This window comes from Coptis chinensis, chromosome 3 (assembly GCF_015680905.1).
Source record: "Coptis chinensis isolate HL-2020 chromosome 3, ASM1568090v1, whole genome shotgun sequence".
In the NCBI taxonomy this organism is placed as follows: Eukaryota; Viridiplantae; Streptophyta; class Magnoliopsida; order Ranunculales; family Ranunculaceae; genus Coptis; species Coptis chinensis.
Genome location: NC_141458.1, coordinates 108,371,422 through 108,390,253, shown reverse-complemented (window position 1 = coordinate 108,390,253; position 18,832 = coordinate 108,371,422). Strand labels below are relative to the sequence as shown.

The following is an 18,832-nucleotide window of genomic DNA, read 5'->3' as shown; positions in this document are numbered from 1 at the left end:
CTCACCTGCCTCATGTTTGTGTCTAAGTAAATATACCATGGTGTACCTAGAGAAGTCATCTATGAATGTAATATAATAAAACTTCCCCCTATAGACATGGTACTTCGAATTCACCCAAATCCATTATGAATAAGAGTTAGTAATCCAGTTTTATCTCTAGACCGCGCTTTCTATGGGGTTTCTTTGTGGCTTTAGTCTCAAAGACATATCTCACATTTATCATTAGAAAAATCAGAAATATTAGATAATAAACCACATGCTTTCATCCTTTTCATATCTTGAACATTCACATGTCCTAGTCTACCATGCCATATATTAAAAGAGTCAAGCAAATAAGCGTATAGATTCATTCTTATTAATAATAATGTTGTCAAGTACATTCAACATGAAAAGACCACCTATTATTACAATAACCTTTACCAACAAAACCCTCATTCTTTGTCGAAACAAACTTGTCACTCTCAAAAGTCACCTTGACGCCACTTTTCCCAAGGGGGACATCAAATCAGATTCCGAAATCTCGGAACATGAAGGACATTACTAAGTGAAAGGGTTTTCCCGAAGTTAACCGGGAAGAACCTTGCCTGTTCCCTCAACAGAACGGACCTAGAGTCACCCATATAGACCTTTTCATCTTTCACTAGTATGTAATCTGAGAAGGCTTCAACATCACCACAGACGTGGCGGGTGGCACCAGAATCTAGTACCCAGTTCCTCTTCCCAGTGGCTATGAACACTTGTGACACGACAGCCGCAACAATATCATCTCCCTCAACTAGATTAGCATTGGGAGGATCATCAGTGTCTTTCTTGTGTCTGCACTGAAAAGCCCTATGTCAAGGTTTACCACAAACATAACAATTTCCATTGCCCGGTAGCACCACTTTTTTAAAAAGAAGTGTCTTTGACCTTGAAATTCTTATTTTTGTTGGACTTCGCTTCTTAGAGGTTTTGTTAGATTTGCTGGGATTACCTTCAACGATATTGGCTTTAGAATGAAATTCCTTAGACAACACCTCATCCCGAGTCTTGTTCTTTTCCTCTATGTGAATGTGAATTATCACATCCTCAAGAGTCATCGCTTCGCTTATGCTTCATACTATTTTTATAGTGTTTTCAAGACTTCGGGGAGTTTCTCAATCAAACATCCAAAGAACAAAGGATTCGGGTAAATTAATACCCTCGGTTTTCAAATCATTAATCAAAGACATGAAAATCATGGATTTGAGGCGTTACATCTCTATCCTCTCTCATATGGAACTTTAGAAAATTCCCAATAGCATATTTCAAAGTACCAACATCCTTCTATTATGTATTTCTTGTTCAAACTCTCCCATATATCATGTGCATTCTTATTTGAACAATAAATATCAAAAATCTCATTGACAAGGTACTCAAAATAGCATGACGACATACCTTATTCCCATTGAGCCAAGCAGCGGCTTTGATTTCTTTTCGAAATCATTAGAACCTCCACGGGTCTTTGATCGATGAGATACTTTGCATAGTTGAGTACATCTAGGTCGTGAGCACCCTTTCTCTCCATCTCTTGAAGTGTGAACCGTTGAAGGATTCAATCTTGGCACATTGGGTAAGTTTCGAGCATTCAATGAGGTGCGCAAAGATCTCTCATAGACGAAGTTACTTCCATGACTCCAGAATTAGTTTCTTTGATCGGCGTGGTGTCAACAGGTGTAGACATCTTGATAAAAGAAAACAAGGTAATAACCAAGGCGGATTAAAGAAAGGAAAGATTTAAGCCCCTTCCTCACAGACTTTGCAATTGGTAATCCACTACCCACGACTCGACTCGGTTCGGTTCGGTGCGGGGCGGGCGGGTGGCTTTGGGTGCGTCCTCCCTCCTAACACAAAAGCCTTTGTACCCTAAGGGCACGCCCTTATGTTAGAGGTTCACCTCATATACCTCACTACCTAGTGGTGGTTCACCAATGTGGGACTAAACAACACACAAGTATTTGAAATACACATGAAGATTCCAACAGTTGTTTGGGCAACAGCTTATATGAGAACAGTTCTTCTAGTTTGAGATAAGAGCCTAGCTCTCCATCCTTTTATCTTTTTATGTACATTATCTACAAGGTAATCAAAATCAGCTTTTTTACTATCATTAAGTAAAATAAGCACACCAAGATATTTATCCTTATTTGTAAACTCTCGTACCTACGTCTTTCCTTAATGACTCATTAAATAATGTACACAATATACTTGACTTCGCATACTGCCTTTCTTGAGATGTTATTAGATGGACTCCGTAGTCAGAACCGTGTTTGATTAACCATATATCTTAGTTTGATGACTCCACACACAATCTTAATTAACCTTAACTTTTCAGTCATGAGCTTGCGACCGCTAGCTTTAAACCAGTTGATATACTTAGCCAGAACAAGGAGTACAACCAATTAGAAGGAAGAAAGAAAGTAGGTGACTGCTGATTTTGTGAGTAATTCCATCTTCAATCGTGAAGATAGTTCTGATCTTCGCTCTAAATTTCAAGGTAGGTAGCGAGATTATCACTTGTTAGGCTGATTTAATGTTTCACTTTTCATTTGTGTTCAACCAAATTTCTCTGTGAAGTAACCAACGTTTGACACCATCACTCCCTCCAGGTAATGCCGTGATGCAAGATTGCACGTTACACATCCTTTTCCCTTGAAATAACTGCTTCAGAATGATTAACTGTACAGCAGCACGACAAATCCTTGTATGCTAGTGGGGTGGGTCTAAACGAATCTGTTAATAGTCTTCATATTAAAGAAAATTTAGACACCATCCGTTTTCAATGGTATGGATCCCATCAATCCTACCCAGAGTAGATATGTACGAACAATGATTTATCATGATCTCTATAATAAGCAGACTAATAAAGATGATTTAAAGACATTTGGAATTAACTGAACCACGGAGAAATTAAACAATTGATGCCTATGCCACAAGACTTGATTAGTCTCACCAAATGCTGATGGATTAAGCTGAAAAGAATATATTAACAAGCACGCACATAAACTACAAGAAATAAGTAAGCCGCTTGAAAAAATAAGGTGGAAAATTGATTATGAGACCCCTGATTTTACAATATTATCCATTTGCACTAAGCAACCACTAGAGACAGAACAGACCTACTTACTCATCTGAGCTCTCATCACCAGAATCTGGCAGCATGGGCACTGTTGCGCAGCAGAATGATTCCCGGTCCTTGAGTAGAAGGCAGCTCCCGTCTATATTCCATTTTAGATCAGTGATGGTAAACTGTGGCAGTGGAATACTCACACAGTAGGCACCAGAGGCAGTCCACATGTACAGGTGATTGCTGCTGGTGCAAATAACGAGACGTGGGTATGTAGGATCCCATGCTGCTGCACGTATAGGGTCCTTCTGCACTAAGATTGCAGCAAGCTCAAGGTGGTGGATGTCCCATATCCAGAGAACAGTAGGCATGCTGTCATTACGAGTGAATAGATAACGGCTGTCCTTGCTCCAGGATAGCAGCCCTGCAAAATTGAAATTTGGCAATTTTTCAGAATACTTGACATCGTTTATCCTTCCTGAAACTAGGGTGTGATTTTGTGAAGCTTTAATTTCTTAGTCAGGATTCAGAGTGGGTATCCTGCTTGAAAAACACATAAAGGTGAACTACTCACCACTTGATAATACATCCGGATAAGTCTCGAGTTTTTCTTTATATCGTACAATAAGACTGAACAGACAGAAATGCAGCGGACCTCATGTTGTTTTCAGTGGAGCCGTGACTGTCTTGTAAGATTAGGAATACTTTGTACTTACGAGAATGCTAGAGTCTTTAGAAAGTTTTCCTTTAAACAATCAGAGATTCCAGCCACATCATAGTGGCAAATATATGGTGCTGATGCACATCTGGTCATGGTGCACAGCATTTGATGACTACACCAAAAACCGTCTCATTTAAGAAAAGCCTTTTACTGTGTGTCTTGGGACTAAGCTTATAATTCTGACAAACACATAGTGCCACATACTGGAAAGGTTATTAGTGGACTTTTACCTTCAAAAAGCCAGTAGGCGACTACGCGCACACCTTATAGGATTATATTACCCTTATGATCCACAAAACACGAACCTTATCTTTAATCATATACATATAACTTTATCATTCATAGAGAGACAATCAGGAATACGCATATCAAAAGTTTAACATCACTTGCTTCTCATCAAAATCCAAAGCTAAAAATAACAATAACAAAAGTAAAACATATACAGATGGAATTTCTTACCAATGCCTTGTTTAGGATTTGGTTTGTCTGCTGGAGGCTTCTGAAAAGGTAAGCTAATGGGTAATTCCATTACTTTGTACCTGATTCTAACAGGACCTTCAGGAGGATTATCTGAGATATAAGAAATAAAAGGATTAAACCAGATGTGTCCAGTATATATATACAACTCAATAAGTGATATCCAATTTCAGCAGGTGCTGACTAGCAAAGTCAGTAAAACCTTTGGGTGATGATACCAGAGGTCTGGGGCTCGAACCCCGCCAGCATCAAAGAGTTACTGATCTCATTTAAAACAGGCTTGCCAATCAAATATATATATATCCAATTTCACATGAAAAAAGTTTCCTTCCTATGCAGATTCCATCAAATGGGGCTTTTTTATAAAAAGAAAAAGAAAAAGAAAAGGCAAGGTCCTAGAAATATTGACTGAACAATAACGTCATGTGCGGGTATTAAATTTTACCGCATATGACTAATACAACTAGTATAGTTTCACCATTTTCTTTTACTGCTTCTCGTTGCTTGATTGGAGCACTAAGATTACTCTCCCAACAGCTTCTTCATTGACAGAGAAACAAACATATACAAGACATTCTAGTTATTTCTCTCTTTTTTTATAGATAAAACGTATCACCAAATTAGATTAGATTAAGACTAGGCTCTAAGACCCATACAACTGTACTAGAACAGCCCCTAGGCCCCTATTACTACTACACAACCAACAAAACAAACAACCCCAAATAACCCAAAACCACCCGTTGCCCTAGGACCCCATCTCAGATTCTGCCACCACTAGCCTGCTCAGTACAATCCCTCACGAAATGTCCTTGTCCAACACTGTTACCACTAACCCTGCATAGCCAATTAGCCACCAGTGCCTTAACTATCATCTCCAATGTTATGGCCTCTACCGAGAGATTTTATTTTATGACTCTAGAACCTTCATCTATGATCGAAAGGAAGCATTTACTGGATCTTTATCCTCCTGGCACTCCTGAGCTCCTGGCGAGGCAGTATCTAAAGCACCATCTGACCATCTCAGGCAAAGACCCCAGATCAAGTGCTGGTGAAAACCCCCACTGGAACCAAGACTGGGAGAGATAAAAGTGTGAATACAAAACTAAAAAAAATTACACCTAAACGAAAACAAATTGAGCCTTATCAACTAAGGGCCTTGACGCATCTATACATTTGTGATGCTTAACTTCCTTGAGGCATACAGTTTGACAAAACACTCCCATCTCTTATAGACAGTAACTATTAAGCAAACATCGCATCATCGCATGAGAAGCTCTTTAGAACAGAACAGTGGACAAACAATAGGACATTAAATACTTTTGTCAAAATACACGACACATAAATGAATCGTTACATGTTGATTTATTTTTACCTCTTTATCCAAATTTTATGCTGTGCAACAAAAGAAGTGACTTAGTAAAGGAAATGCTAAGAACTTATAACTTTAGCATGATTAATACGTAAATATAAAATTCTTAAACTTGAGTATGGTCACCAATATTGCTCACCAGAATCCCCTTTTATGAACTCATCACTCATGCATAATCCTGACATATCGAATTGCAAAGGCTCATCAACTTCCTGGAAAATTCAAGAGACACCCGCAATTTTATCTACAAGTGCTCCACCAAAATATCTTTATAGTTAACTAGAAAAATGATATCTGTACCTTGAACACAGCAGCACTGCAAGGGCCGCGGACACTTGATAGATGCGTGAATTCAGCAAATATTTTCCATGTCAAGTGGTTGAAGATCCGTATCATCTGGTCATAACTACCTACCGCCAGAAACTGGCCACATGGGGACCATGCAATGGTTTTCACCCCCAATCCACTTTCATACGCTTGATACTTAAAGAGGCACCTCCCATCAGGAGAATAGATCAGAACCTGTATCAAACCATCCACGATATAAGTTTGTTTGTTCTAGGAATTGATCCACTAAGTCCGATGAACTTGCAGATGTGTGAGTATTACACTGACAGTGCGAGTGATACAAATCTTAGAAGACTGAGATGTTTTTAAGAGGTATGAATTCCAGTTTCCACTGCTACCTACATCTCAGTACATGCGACATGGCGAGCCATATCTAATTAAATGTTCTAACCAATATGTTCTAATAATAGATAATACCATACTACAGTACTACATGCGACTCATGAGCATGCGACTCATGAGGTTGTATTAGGTGTAGAAGTAACATACAATAAAGTAGCATATTCCTATACCTATATAATCTTTGTTGCATGAGAGTTAGATGTAAGAACTCAGAGGATAGAGGCATTGTAAACTATTTCAAAATAATGTATTGAATAAATATAATATGTTATCCACTCCTCCGCTGGAGCTTTCCAACGACAAATTTTATTAGAAATTGGGTCATAAATTGAAAGTCGCAAAAAGAACAAAATCCCTTTTTTTTTTCGGTAAAGTATAGTGTATATATATATCGAAAAGATAAAGAATGAGATATCCTATAGTACAAGCTACAAAAAACTAAAACGAAAAAACATAAAAAAATCCTATCAACAGCTCATAGAAAAAAGAAAAAAAAAATCCTCTTTCTCGAGAATTTTCTCCTAATGAGAAAAACCATCCGCATACTCTCAAAGATTTCCAACACATAACAATATAGATAGCCAGAGACCCAATAATGTTTGCTTTGACGGCTTAGAAACTGAAAATTCTGAATAACCTAGAAACCGTATGTTTTGATTTTAACTTTTATTTTGCTACTATGTGTGTTCTTATCATTTTCTAATACAAACATCTAAAGTAAACGAAAAGGTATGCAACAGGAACTTGTAAGTGGAGAACCAACATGGAGCATATGAAAATAGAATCGAAGTACAAAACAATGTGCAAACTAACAAGTTCAGATTGGTTAATGGAACAACAAAAACAATAAGCAAAAAGTGATATACATTCAGAAAAGATCAAATAAAATACCTTATAATCAAGAGAGGAATCCCAAACAACAATGGCACTATCATCTGGTGACCATTCAATATCAGCTAAATCCAAAGTATCTACAGCAAAAATACCCATTATCTCCCACGTATGACAAGAAAGTAGATTCACATAATCCTTACAATCTTTCCGTGTACATATTGCAGCAAACTTGCCATCCTTAGTAAAAGAAACACCCTTGGACGCATGTTTCGGCCATTGCACATGTACACAAGCTGTGTTCACCAGTGACCAAACCGTTAACCGTAACTGAAAATCAGACGTAGTTAAAATATGACGACTATCGGGACTCCATCTGGCATAAGAAATCCCAGCTGGACCTTCATCTATTTTACATGTCCATTCAGGCTGAGTCAACGACCATGCTTGTATCATTGGTTTCTTAAAAAGACCGCAGAGTATGTATTCAGAATCAAGAGCCCATTCAATGTAGCTAATTTTATCCACGCAGGAAAACAATTGTACAACCTGTATCAAACTATAACTTTAGCAGAAGCTCAATTATGCATAGCTCTAATTTAACGAAAGTACCTTGAGACTGACAACATCACGTATGACAAGTCGATAATCTACAGACACAGCAAGATAACGTGCATTTGGTGAAAAACAACATGGCCCTTTTGCTTTATATGCTTCTGTGAACTCCATCATTTACTACTACCAATTACGGGACATACATTCACTGAAACCCTAGATTTCCGGGTCATCTCATTTTTCTTTTAAAATTTGAAATTTAAACGAGGTGGGTACTGTTTTTTATATGGGGACAAAATATCGCGAAATCTCCGATATTTGAATTGAAATATAAGCGACGAGTTACCCGAAATTTATTAGAGGACCTCTTAAGTTAAGCATGTGTCAGCGACTGATCAGACTTAGATGTTTGTAAATCACTTCTTTTCTGATCAAATGTTTTAGCCTATTCAACATTTGAATCACTCTATCTCGTAACTTTGAACTTTGATGTTCGTGCCACATTTATATTAACAAAATTAGACTATGGAGGGGTTTCGCTATTAAAATGGGATACTCTCTGAATCCTAACCCTGAAATTGTTATAATGATAAAAATATAAACAAAGGAAAAATCTGCAACAAAAATGATCTACAGACATAGACATGATGGAACAACTTCAACATCACCACTATTGAGACATGAGAATCATAACGCATGCATCAAAGTGCAACCGAGTCATGTGTTGGATAGGCAGAACTGAACAATGTTTGGTTCCTCTGGCTATCCCATACCAGTTATCGGCCACAACATACCAGGTTATTGTTTCAAGCTGACGACTAAATAAATAGCTTAACAGAAAACAGAGAGGACTGAGCCCAATAAAGGGGAAGGAAGCTCAAAACGTGTCCAACAACTAAATATGTATTATTATAAAAGAACAATAAAGAATACAGATGCAAAAATGTTGATACTGCTCTTTCAGCACTCCAATACCTTATAAAAACTAACGGGACAAAAAATGAGAAAATAAGCACACCAAAGTGGACACCACAGAACTATACGAGTACAATGTAGAAAAGAAACACCATTTTTACATCCTTGGTATGAGATCCTCAACAAACCATGATTTAAATTGGTCACTTGCTTCTCTGGAGGGAAATCCAAACCTAACAGATTGCTCTCTTCTTGAGTGAATTGGTTAGAATTGAACGTGCTGACCTGGAGATCTTAGAATCCAAGATTGAAAGGGATATTCATTGCCCATACAAGATCCGAGATAACCTTCAAATAGCTATCTCCCCAAAATGGTGCTCAAGATTACGAAGTACGATCCTCGCGAAGATTTTGGCTTCAATTGGTGCAGTGGCTGCTGCAGCAGCAGCACGTAGGACCCGTTGAGCTCCAGTCTTCTGTATGAGAATTGCATGGAACATTGCATGGCGGCCGCCAGGAACGGTGAACTGCCATTAAAGGACGCCATTTTAGTCAGACTCTTTGGTGTAGCAACAAAACCCAATTATTTCCTTTCTAAAATTAAGAATAATCATGTAAACCACATGTCTACCTGGAGAAGAGCAAATGCAGCACATGCCTTGAGTGTAGAAGAAGGGTTCCGTAGCATGGTAACAAACCTCCCAATCTCAGCTGCACTGAAGGAAATTGAAAACAAAAGGTAAGAGAAAAACAATATATAAATTATACTAGCGTACATAAAAAATAGATAATGTGCTTCAAAGTAGTCAAGGGTAACACAAGCAATCACCCATACACAGCATGACACCGTGCTGCCATGTCATTTTACACCCATAATTGGAGCATCCACCACGAGAAAGGCACACATTTTAAAGTATCATGATATCATAAATAACCGACGTGAGCTCAAGCAGTTATAACTACCAAAATTCTTAAAAAGGCCATACATCAATTATGTAGGGGAATGAAATGTGATCTTTGAGGAATGCAGAGAGACACTGTGGAAGGAACTGCATTCTTGTATCCCCCTCAAAATTAATGTGTACATAGTTCACCAGCCAATCTTTCAATCTTCAGAAAAAGGTGCTAAAGACGCATTAGAGACATACCAAGCATTTTTTAATGTCACATTGCTTTCAAATTTTCCCTTTATATGTTTTATACTTAGAAAATCACTAAATTGGTTCTAATCTAGACCCAGCAAGTCATAATTTGAAAATTACGTAGAGTTTGAGAAGTAACATGCCCCTCTAATATTTGACTTTAATATTTCATTCTATCATCTCCATCCTGAAATTGATATCTAACAAGAATAGTAAGCAAAAGGGGGTCAAAATGCCAAGATTTTGTTTGGCCTAGCAGACAACTTCATAGGATTTGTCAAAAGATTGAAAATAGACGACTTGACCAGACTCTCACAGCTGAATTTTCATCCTTATTTTTTTGGTAACTTATTAATGTATTTTATGTATTCACTCTGGCCTGCAAAATCTAGGCTTAAAAAAAGGCATCAACAGGGTAATAATCTGACCCACAGTTCAAGTTTGACCATAATTTGAAGCTAAAATATGGGTTCAAACCCACACTTTCTTCTTCTATTCCATTATATGATGAATTATTAGTAATTCTTAACTGCACACAGTTATTGTCAGAGAAACGATAACAAACCTGCATCTCAGATGTCCTGCTTCTGGTATCCGTGCCGCTTCTGTTACTTGTACCAACGATGCAGGTGTTGATGATGCAGCAGCCGCGTAAAAGGATTGTGGATCAGAAAATGTAAGCACAAAAGCTTCGATCTGCTTTAGTGCCATTCTTCTAGCATTATCCAAGCTTACACTCTTTGTTTCTGAAGAAGGCAGTGTCTCCACAATTTTATCCATCCTGAACAAGATATTTGCAGTGAGGACAGCTAGCAGCAGACATGACATAAGTGCATACCTCAGCTATTCCTTTTATTAGGTACTAGCTTTAATTGGAAGATGACAACAGAACAGTATCTATTTTAGCATGAACAAGGGTTTCAACTGAATCTTACATCCTAACTTGAATGCATCCCTTTCAAGGAGATTAATCAAACATGTATCATTAATAAACTCTTCAGTGTCTCTTTCTTCTTCTTTATTCTCTGTTTTCTTTTGTTTATCATGTATATGTCTGTCACATACTTATCATCACTGTGACCAAGTACTTATCATCACTGTGACCATGATAGCTATATAAGAAGCTAATGAACAAAATATGATACTAGAAAACCACGAAGCGGTGCAGACTGACACTAGGTCCACCGAGAAGAAGAAGAAGAAGAGATTCACGGTGACAAAGAAGGGAGCATTAATGGCAATGTAGATGTTGAAATCGGAGAAGAAAATGAAAAAAAAAATGAAAAAATTGTCTATCGCTTTGTAGAGATTCTGATTTGGTGGAGAAAACAGAAGAAGAAAAGAGGAAAAAAGAGTGTTGGAGAAGATGAGAGCGGTGATGGCTGTGGAAGAGAAAATGGCAAAGTGGCAGACACTTTTTTGTGGCAGACACCCATTTGTTTTTTTGCCCCCCTAATCCCAAGAGACCTCCTAACGTTGGTCAATAATGCAAAATGAAATGAGTCATGGACTACCTCCCATCAACATTTAGGCTAATGACAACATGCTTATTTTATTTATTTTTTATTGGTAAGCCTGTTTTAAATGAGATCAGTAACTCTTTGATGTTGGCGGGGTTCGAGCCCCAAACCTCATCATCACCCAAAGGTTTTAGCGACTTTGCTAGTCGGCACCTGCATGACAACATGCTTATGATATACATATATATAAAATGCAGGATAAAAATATTATTTACCTCCCGTCAAACATGTAGGCTAATGCTAACGCAGCCATGAAGCGCGCCATTTTTGATACAGATGATGAACAAAGGCGAACAAGAGCTGGAACTCCCTCTTCCTCTACTATACGGAAAGCATTCCCAGAATTAAAAGCAAGATTCCAAAGCGCCCCTGCAGCAGTCTCATGGACATCCTATAAAGAACCAAATAATATACTACAGTTAAATTCAAACTCAGAGAGGTGTTCATCATGCCACAAAAGAATGAACCAAAACTATTGATTGTTCCTCGACTAATTACACCTTTCATAATTTTGAGAGTTATTATCTCGTTAGTCATGTCTTTATGTTTTTGGGTTTTTCTTTCCATTCTTCCTCTTCTCTTTTTTATTTATTTTTCTTTAATATTTTCCTGATAGAGAAAAAGAGAGGTGTAAACAAAAAGAAATAGAATTAACATAGCATATAGGCATAATTACTGTGATATCTAGCTCTCAAACTTTTTTGCAGGTTTCTGTTGAGTTGGTCTCTTCCCAAGGTTGGCATGGTGGATAAATACAAGCGCTCCTCACATTAAATATATATCTCAAACTAGTATTAACCTTGTCCTTACATGCTACATGCGAGGTAAGCACACAAGGCAATTATTACTGGCTTATTCGTTTACTTCTAAGCATTCCTGCCCCGAGTAGGAAAATTTATATCACGAATTCAAGCTTTTGTTTATGCAGAAACAGGAAAAGTGTCGTAACATAAAACATGGAAGGAATCCCTAATAATGCAGCAAAAATAGTGAGATTCTCAGAAAAATAAATAATAATGATAAGGCAACACTTACTTCAGCATCTGAGCTTGCCAATGCAATGAGAGGCGCAACACCTCCTCCTTGTCCTATAGCGATGCTAATAAAATTAAGAAACAAACTATATTAATCATGAGAACATTTTCTTCTTTATAATTGTACTAATACCAGAACACAAAATGTCAGATTAATTGAACAACATATTGCATTAATAAGAAAAAGGAGCAAGTGCGTACATAACAATCCAGGTACATATTGTGAAGAGCTTTATCTTTAAGAGATAAGTTACAATCCTACTATGTATGTGCATGACTAAACCCATGCATTCACCAATCATTTGCACAATTTCCCATTGCATTTAGTCAAACCTATGATAGGTTGTATGGATTGACTCCCACTTATACATGGGGGTTTTCCATCGTACAAAATAAAGTCCTCCATGATTATTGCAAAACTTAAATTGAAATACAAGTATAATGGCATAGAAATTAAATGATGCATATCACAAACGGGGAAAATCGGACTGATCACATTGAGCTAAGATGTGGACAGAGAAAGTTCTTAATGGATAAAACTCTAATATCATTGTTGAGATTTTAGTTTAGTCCCGCATGAGACATTGAAAGCCTTTCATAACAATATATAAGTTTCTGGGTCTGTCCACTCACCACCAATTGGTTTTGAGTTGGATGCCCCAATGTTTAATATGGTACCAAAGCAGGTTACTTTGTTTGGCCCAAAGGGCCCATTTACTCCACGCACTCATGTATGTCGTGTTAGGGTCAAGTAACGCCACACATGAGGGGGGTATGTTGAGATGTTTAGTTTAGTCCACATGGGACATTGAAAGGCCTTGCATAACATAACAATATTTAAGTTCCTGGGCCTCTCCACTCATCACCAATTGGTTTTGAGACTCCAATGCTTAATAATAATATAGTTGTTATCAAAATTATCATTTATCTGTGAAGATGAAGAATATTATTATGCATCAAAATGTTAGTAGGACGAGGTGGCCTAAAAACGAAGATAGCCAGACAAAGAAAAGATAACATCAAAATACAACAAAGGGGCAATCCTGTCTCACATATATTCTCTCAAGATAGCCTCCGTCTTAAAAAAAATGCTCTCATGTCATACTCTTGATGCTTTTAAATTAGGCAACAATTTAATATTCCAATAGTCAAGGTACCATTACAGCTTTATGAGTCAAAAATGTTGTGCATAAGGAAGTCAATGGATTAGGAGGAGGAGATCATCTCGTAAAAACAATTATGAAAAGTATGATGACATGTACAAAAGCATTTATAAATATGTGGAATCCCCAATTAGATTTTCCCTCACGTTGCTAGAGACGTTTTGAAACCAGAGTTTTACGTCGATCTGTTCGAAACAGAAAATGATATGGCCACATAGTTCATACCTGTTAGCTTCTGACACGGACAATCCCCACAAAGCTCCAGCAGCCCTTTCTTGAAGTCCTGCAGATGCATTCGAACAAGATTGTGCAAGAGCAACCTGTATAGCAAAAGTGAGACCAAACACTTTGACTGAAAAGAAATTCTGTCAATCGAAACATTCCCTATTTATATAAATTTCAAGTTTCATGTAGATTGGAACTTGAGAATCTAAATCTAAGTGTAGCTACTCATTTTTTAAGATCAACAGTTGAAATTATAGTCAATCAATGGAGGCATCAAATATTGCAAATTGGTTTCCCACTACATAGATATATATAGAAGCTACAGAACACTTCCACACGAGTAATCAGATAAATACTAGAAATTCAAGCTTCTTAGGTACAGCAGAAGCAAGTACAATTTCACCATAGTTTCAAAACTATGGCAAATAAAGGATGTGCATACAGAAGAACTTAATAACTAAAAATTCTGTGTGTGTGTGTGTGTGTGTGAAAGTTACATCGCTCATATTAAACAACAATAAAGTATAGTTCAGAAAATAAAGAACCATACCAGGGCCTCAACACCACCAACTGCAGCAATTGTCTCACGATTTCTGTCATCAAATGATAAATTCCACAGAGCACCAGCAGCTTCTTGCCTGTTTAATCCGTTCCAAGAACCCAATATCAGATAAAAGTAAACAATTTCTATTACACTATTTGTATTTTATGTGTGGGACCCATTTCTATTACATTATAATATTATATGTATTTCTAGCCCAACAGGTCATGTGATCATGACAAAGCAAAAGACACATCTCACAGAAACATGTTGATAAGCTAGTGTTTATATTAGTTAAGATAAGATCGTCATCCATTTCCCTGCGTCACTAGCTGAGTAATCTAAAACTTGCGTCTGCCCAGAAAGAAACATTTAAATCAGTTGTTAATGATTTGGGCAGTACCACTTTTTACCCTAGTAACGTCAATGGCATAAACCAAATTAATACCTGACACCTTCATGTTGAGAGCATGTAAGCTGCACCAGTGCTTCCAGTGCACCAAACTCTTTTCCAATAGCAGCATTGTTACCATTGCTATCTCCATGAGCAGCCAAATTAGCAAGAGCACGAGCAGCCTAGAGAACACAATGGCAGAATCAAATTCTTTTGGAACTACATGTTTGCACATATGCATGTAATGCAGAAGCTACATGAGAAGCTGAAATCTACCCATTGATCGGCCCTTCTATACCTATCAGCCTCATCTCTAATGTGATGGCTAGTTTCTTACAAGTCGCATGTTACAGCATACCTAACGACTGATAGAAGTCGTGAGCAATATTGACTACTTCCTCTAGAGTCAATCTGCTACCATTCAAAGCTTGTTTATGACTGAGCCAAACTTTGAACGTGATAAGGGAACAAGAGTTCTTAGATGGCTCCCCTTCATAGAATGTGTTGAGCTCTTTCACGGAAACTGGAGACCAGAAGAAAGAGGGAAAGACCACAAGGGGATATCATTTCTTTGTTCCAAGCCAGGAAAGGAGCTCAGGGTTTATTTACTTTGAATATCTTGCATTTAGTTGCTATCCTACTTTGACCTTGTGGATTGGCAATTTAGTGTTTATTACGTTTTTCCCCTTCTTCTTTTTTCTCTCTTTTTATTTGCTTTCGGATATTTTCCTGCATTGTACGTTATCTCAGCTTATCACACATTTCTTATTGGTCTCGCAATAAAATATTACCCTTCACAAATTAATAATACAACTCGCTCAAAGGATGAATTAGCATGGCTTTAGTGTGTTGTCGGTAGCTAGAACTCCCGAGTGCTGAACTTGAGCTCTTGATAAACGACTTGGATTTACAAAAAAAAAATGTTTAAAGGGTGAGTATTAAAAGATGATCAACCTCATGATTTCTCTATCGGTAACATAAATGAAACAAAGGCACCCATTCAAATGTATTCAGGCCCAGTGAGTTGTACTTAAGATGTTAAGTGTGCATGCAAAAAAGCATCAATGTGCGTGGGAAAATTAAAAGCAAAACCATAGGCACATGTATTACCTGCTCTTGTACTCCCTCAGACTTGCAAAACCGAGCAAGCAACACCAGAGCTTGCACACCGCCCGCTATGGCAACTTCTGTGCTACATTTGTCATCGGCGGCCAAGTTTGCAAGTGCACCAGCGGCACGTTCCTGACACCAAACAAACAAACATCAAGTTACGACTTATTCATAGAACCACATAATAACATAATGTTATACAGCAGAGGGAAGGCACATACAAGAACTCCATCACTACCAGAAGACCATTTAAAAATCAGATTCACTAAAGCTTTTACACCACCTGCCCTGGCAATGGCACCCTGAAGAGAAAGACTACTGATATTATATCCACAAACCCTGGAACAACTTTAAATATATAAACATATGTAACAACAGACTCTACGCAACCTTGTGCTCCTCTCCCACGGAAAGGTTCCAAAGCCCTCCAGCAGCTTCTTCGGCTACCAATCTGTTCATGGACCTTGCCAAATCTGAAAGGATATTGATCCCTCCTTCTTCCGCCACAGATTTTGCAACATCAGCATTCACAGACAAATTCGCTAGAGCCTACACATCTCAAGAAGTTAAGTTATTCAACTACAAGTTGCAACTAGTAACAGGAATACTTCAAGTTCAGCGATCTTTTAAAAATGGAACAAAGAAGAAGCTTACCTTGGCTGCTTCAGACTGAAGGCCCTCCCGAGAAGATCTTGCAAGGTCCAGAAGGAGCCTTATTCCACCATTGGACATTACTACTTCTGCCCTTTCAAAATCAACAGTAGCATTTTCATCATCAATGACGACAAAAGTTGCCAATCCTGTTGCTGCTCTTTCTTGGACATCTTCCTGAAGGCTCTGCACTAAACTTAACAACAACGCAGCACCTTGACTGATCCAGAACTCACCTAACCCCTGCGGATTGCTCTCAGCAATGCGTAATAGTGAATGAGAAAGAATCCACTCTAGCCAAATCATAATTGGATTCAAGTACTTGTCCCCAATTTTCTTATCTCTCCAATCTACAAACACACTCCTGTTCTTTGTATTATCGGCAAATAGCGATGCAACTCCTTTAAATGTGTCCTTGAAAAAGGCAAGTAACAACTTATCTCTTATACTATATCTCGAAAAATCACCTTCTGCTTCAAGAGATGGACAGTTCAGAGCACACATGACCTTCAAGCTTTCTGTTGACGACAACAGTTTCAAAACCTCGGTTGGAAAAATTTCAGTCCTCGAAACATCTAAACCAATCAAATTAGGAAGTTTACTCCACACTTGTGATGCCAAATTCCAGTTTATATTTCTTGTCCCAGCAACAGAAAGAAAACGAACAGAAACTACATTTCCCAATGCCACCGCATCAACATTCAAACAGTCCATAAAACAAATCTCTTCCAATTGTTTACAATTCTTCGCCAAAGCATTAATAGCATCTTCACCAACATCCCTAACTCCCGAAAGCCTCAACTTCCTCAACTTAGGACAACACAGACCAACCATCTTAATAGCATCACTACTAATCCTTTCACAAAACTCAGGCCCAAGCTGAAGACTCTCTAGTTTATCATGCCGTGCAGCCATAACTGATAAAGTAGAATCAGTAATCTCTCGACAAAAATCACCACTTATCTCACGTAAACCCCTCGCTCCTAAATTCATTATAGCATTCGCAGACTCAACCCCACGAAACCTAAGCTTCTGTAACTGAACACACCTATCCGCCATACTAGCCGCAGTGCCAGCATCAAACTTATGCGCGCGAAGGTCTAAAGAACTCCACAAACAATTAGTTGCCCCTAACACTCTCCAAATTTTACAAGTGGATGATAAACAAGCCCGGTCTCGATAATTCAAATAGGAAAACAACTGAACCACTGTATCATCTGGTAAACTAGTCCAATCAAGTTCAACCTCAATGGCCCTTTTCTTTAAACGTGATTCCTCATCAATTACTTTCGATCTAGTCGCTTTTCTTTTCACCCTTCTACTCATTCTTCTTTAATTAATCAAAATTTACAAAAGTAACTTAATTTCGTACACGCACGCACACAGATTCAGTAATTAAACAAAACTAAGTATTATTATTAATAATAATTAAAGATTAAAGAAACAAATTTAATACCTGAGTAGCTAAAAATTTGATATTTTTTTTAGCACGTGGTGAAAAAAAAATTATTTTAAGGAGCTGGAATTGAATTGGATTGGGGGGTGATGTGGATGGAGAAACGGGTTAAACCCTGAGAAGTAATTTTTTAATTAATTTATTTTTGGGTTGTGCGGCTTTTGTTTGTTCGCTGCTTCTTATAGAGAGCGAGGCATTGGTGGCGATGAGAATCCACCTGGTGAGAGATGAGGGTGAACTTATTATTAGTGGGGTGGTTTTATATTTGTTTCACCTCAAATATGCTATTTTTTATTTATTTTTTTTTTCCTTTTTCTACTGATTTTCTATATGTCCAAGCACGGCCATTCCATCCACCACATGTGCATCTCTATTTCTTTCTCTCTTTTTTTAACTTGGGTAATAAAAAATTTGTATTGAGTTTTGCAAAGTATATATATATAACACTGAATACCATTGTGCTCAAAAGCCATATGTAGTTGTGATTCACTTGCATTGAAGCGCATATGAGGTTTTCATAATGAAGACTGGCATATTGAGTTTTATATTGAGTTTTGAGAGGTTGTACAACCATATGGATTATACAACTGAAGATAGATTTATAGAGATGGCGGGGGCTTATGTTTCTTGAGGGAGATCCTCATAAAAAAATTAATCATACAACATGTTTACATGTACCATTGAAAAAATCCCCAAATTTGATTTGACTATGTAGCAGCTTTTAAAATAGGTAAAATATGAAAATCTATATTTTGTTTAGTCAAATGTCATAATTTTGAGATGATTTGTAGTGCATTTTCTCTAACTTCATTTTCTCTCAATTCCCGCTTTATTGAGACCTCTTTTGATTTTTTAATATTTTTGATTATTTCTTTTGAAGTTTCTCTTTCTCACGTGATTTCTCCTAGTGAGCTGCGAATTCAAATCGCGGAATCCATTTTTTCAGTAAATAT

At 37.6% G+C, this 18,832-nt stretch overlaps 2 protein-coding genes across 2 annotated transcripts; both read right to left on the bottom strand.

Moving 5' to 3' along the window:
• Window positions 1-2,961: 2,961 nt before the first annotated feature.
• Window positions 2,962-8,156, bottom strand: LOC147512802 (Transducin/WD40 repeat-like superfamily protein). Its single transcript, XM_086595803.1, has 6 exons — window positions 7,786-8,156; window positions 7,234-7,722; window positions 5,953-6,174; window positions 5,792-5,864; window positions 4,266-4,376; window positions 2,962-3,509 (listed from the first exon to the last, which is right to left on the bottom strand). The coding sequence occupies exons 1-6, from the start codon at window positions 7,903-7,905 to the stop codon at window positions 3,142-3,144; spliced, it is 1,383 nt and encodes a 460-aa protein (XP_086451929.1). The 5' UTR covers window positions 7,906-8,156; the 3' UTR covers window positions 2,962-3,141.
• A 457-nt stretch (window positions 8,157-8,613) lies between these two features.
• Window positions 8,614-18,134, bottom strand: LOC147512801 (protein ARABIDILLO 1-like). The gene is made up of 12 exons (XM_086595802.1): window positions 16,427-18,134; window positions 16,163-16,321; window positions 15,994-16,074; window positions 15,773-15,904; window positions 14,717-14,844; window positions 14,278-14,365; window positions 13,728-13,822; window positions 12,341-12,404; window positions 11,521-11,696; window positions 10,351-10,566; window positions 9,275-9,359; window positions 8,614-9,170 (listed from the first exon to the last, which is right to left on the bottom strand). The coding sequence occupies exons 1-12, from the start codon at window positions 17,747-17,749 to the stop codon at window positions 8,994-8,996; spliced, it is 2,724 nt and encodes a 907-aa protein (XP_086451928.1). The 5' UTR covers window positions 17,750-18,134; the 3' UTR covers window positions 8,614-8,993.
• Between the last annotated feature and the right edge of the window lie 698 nt (window positions 18,135-18,832).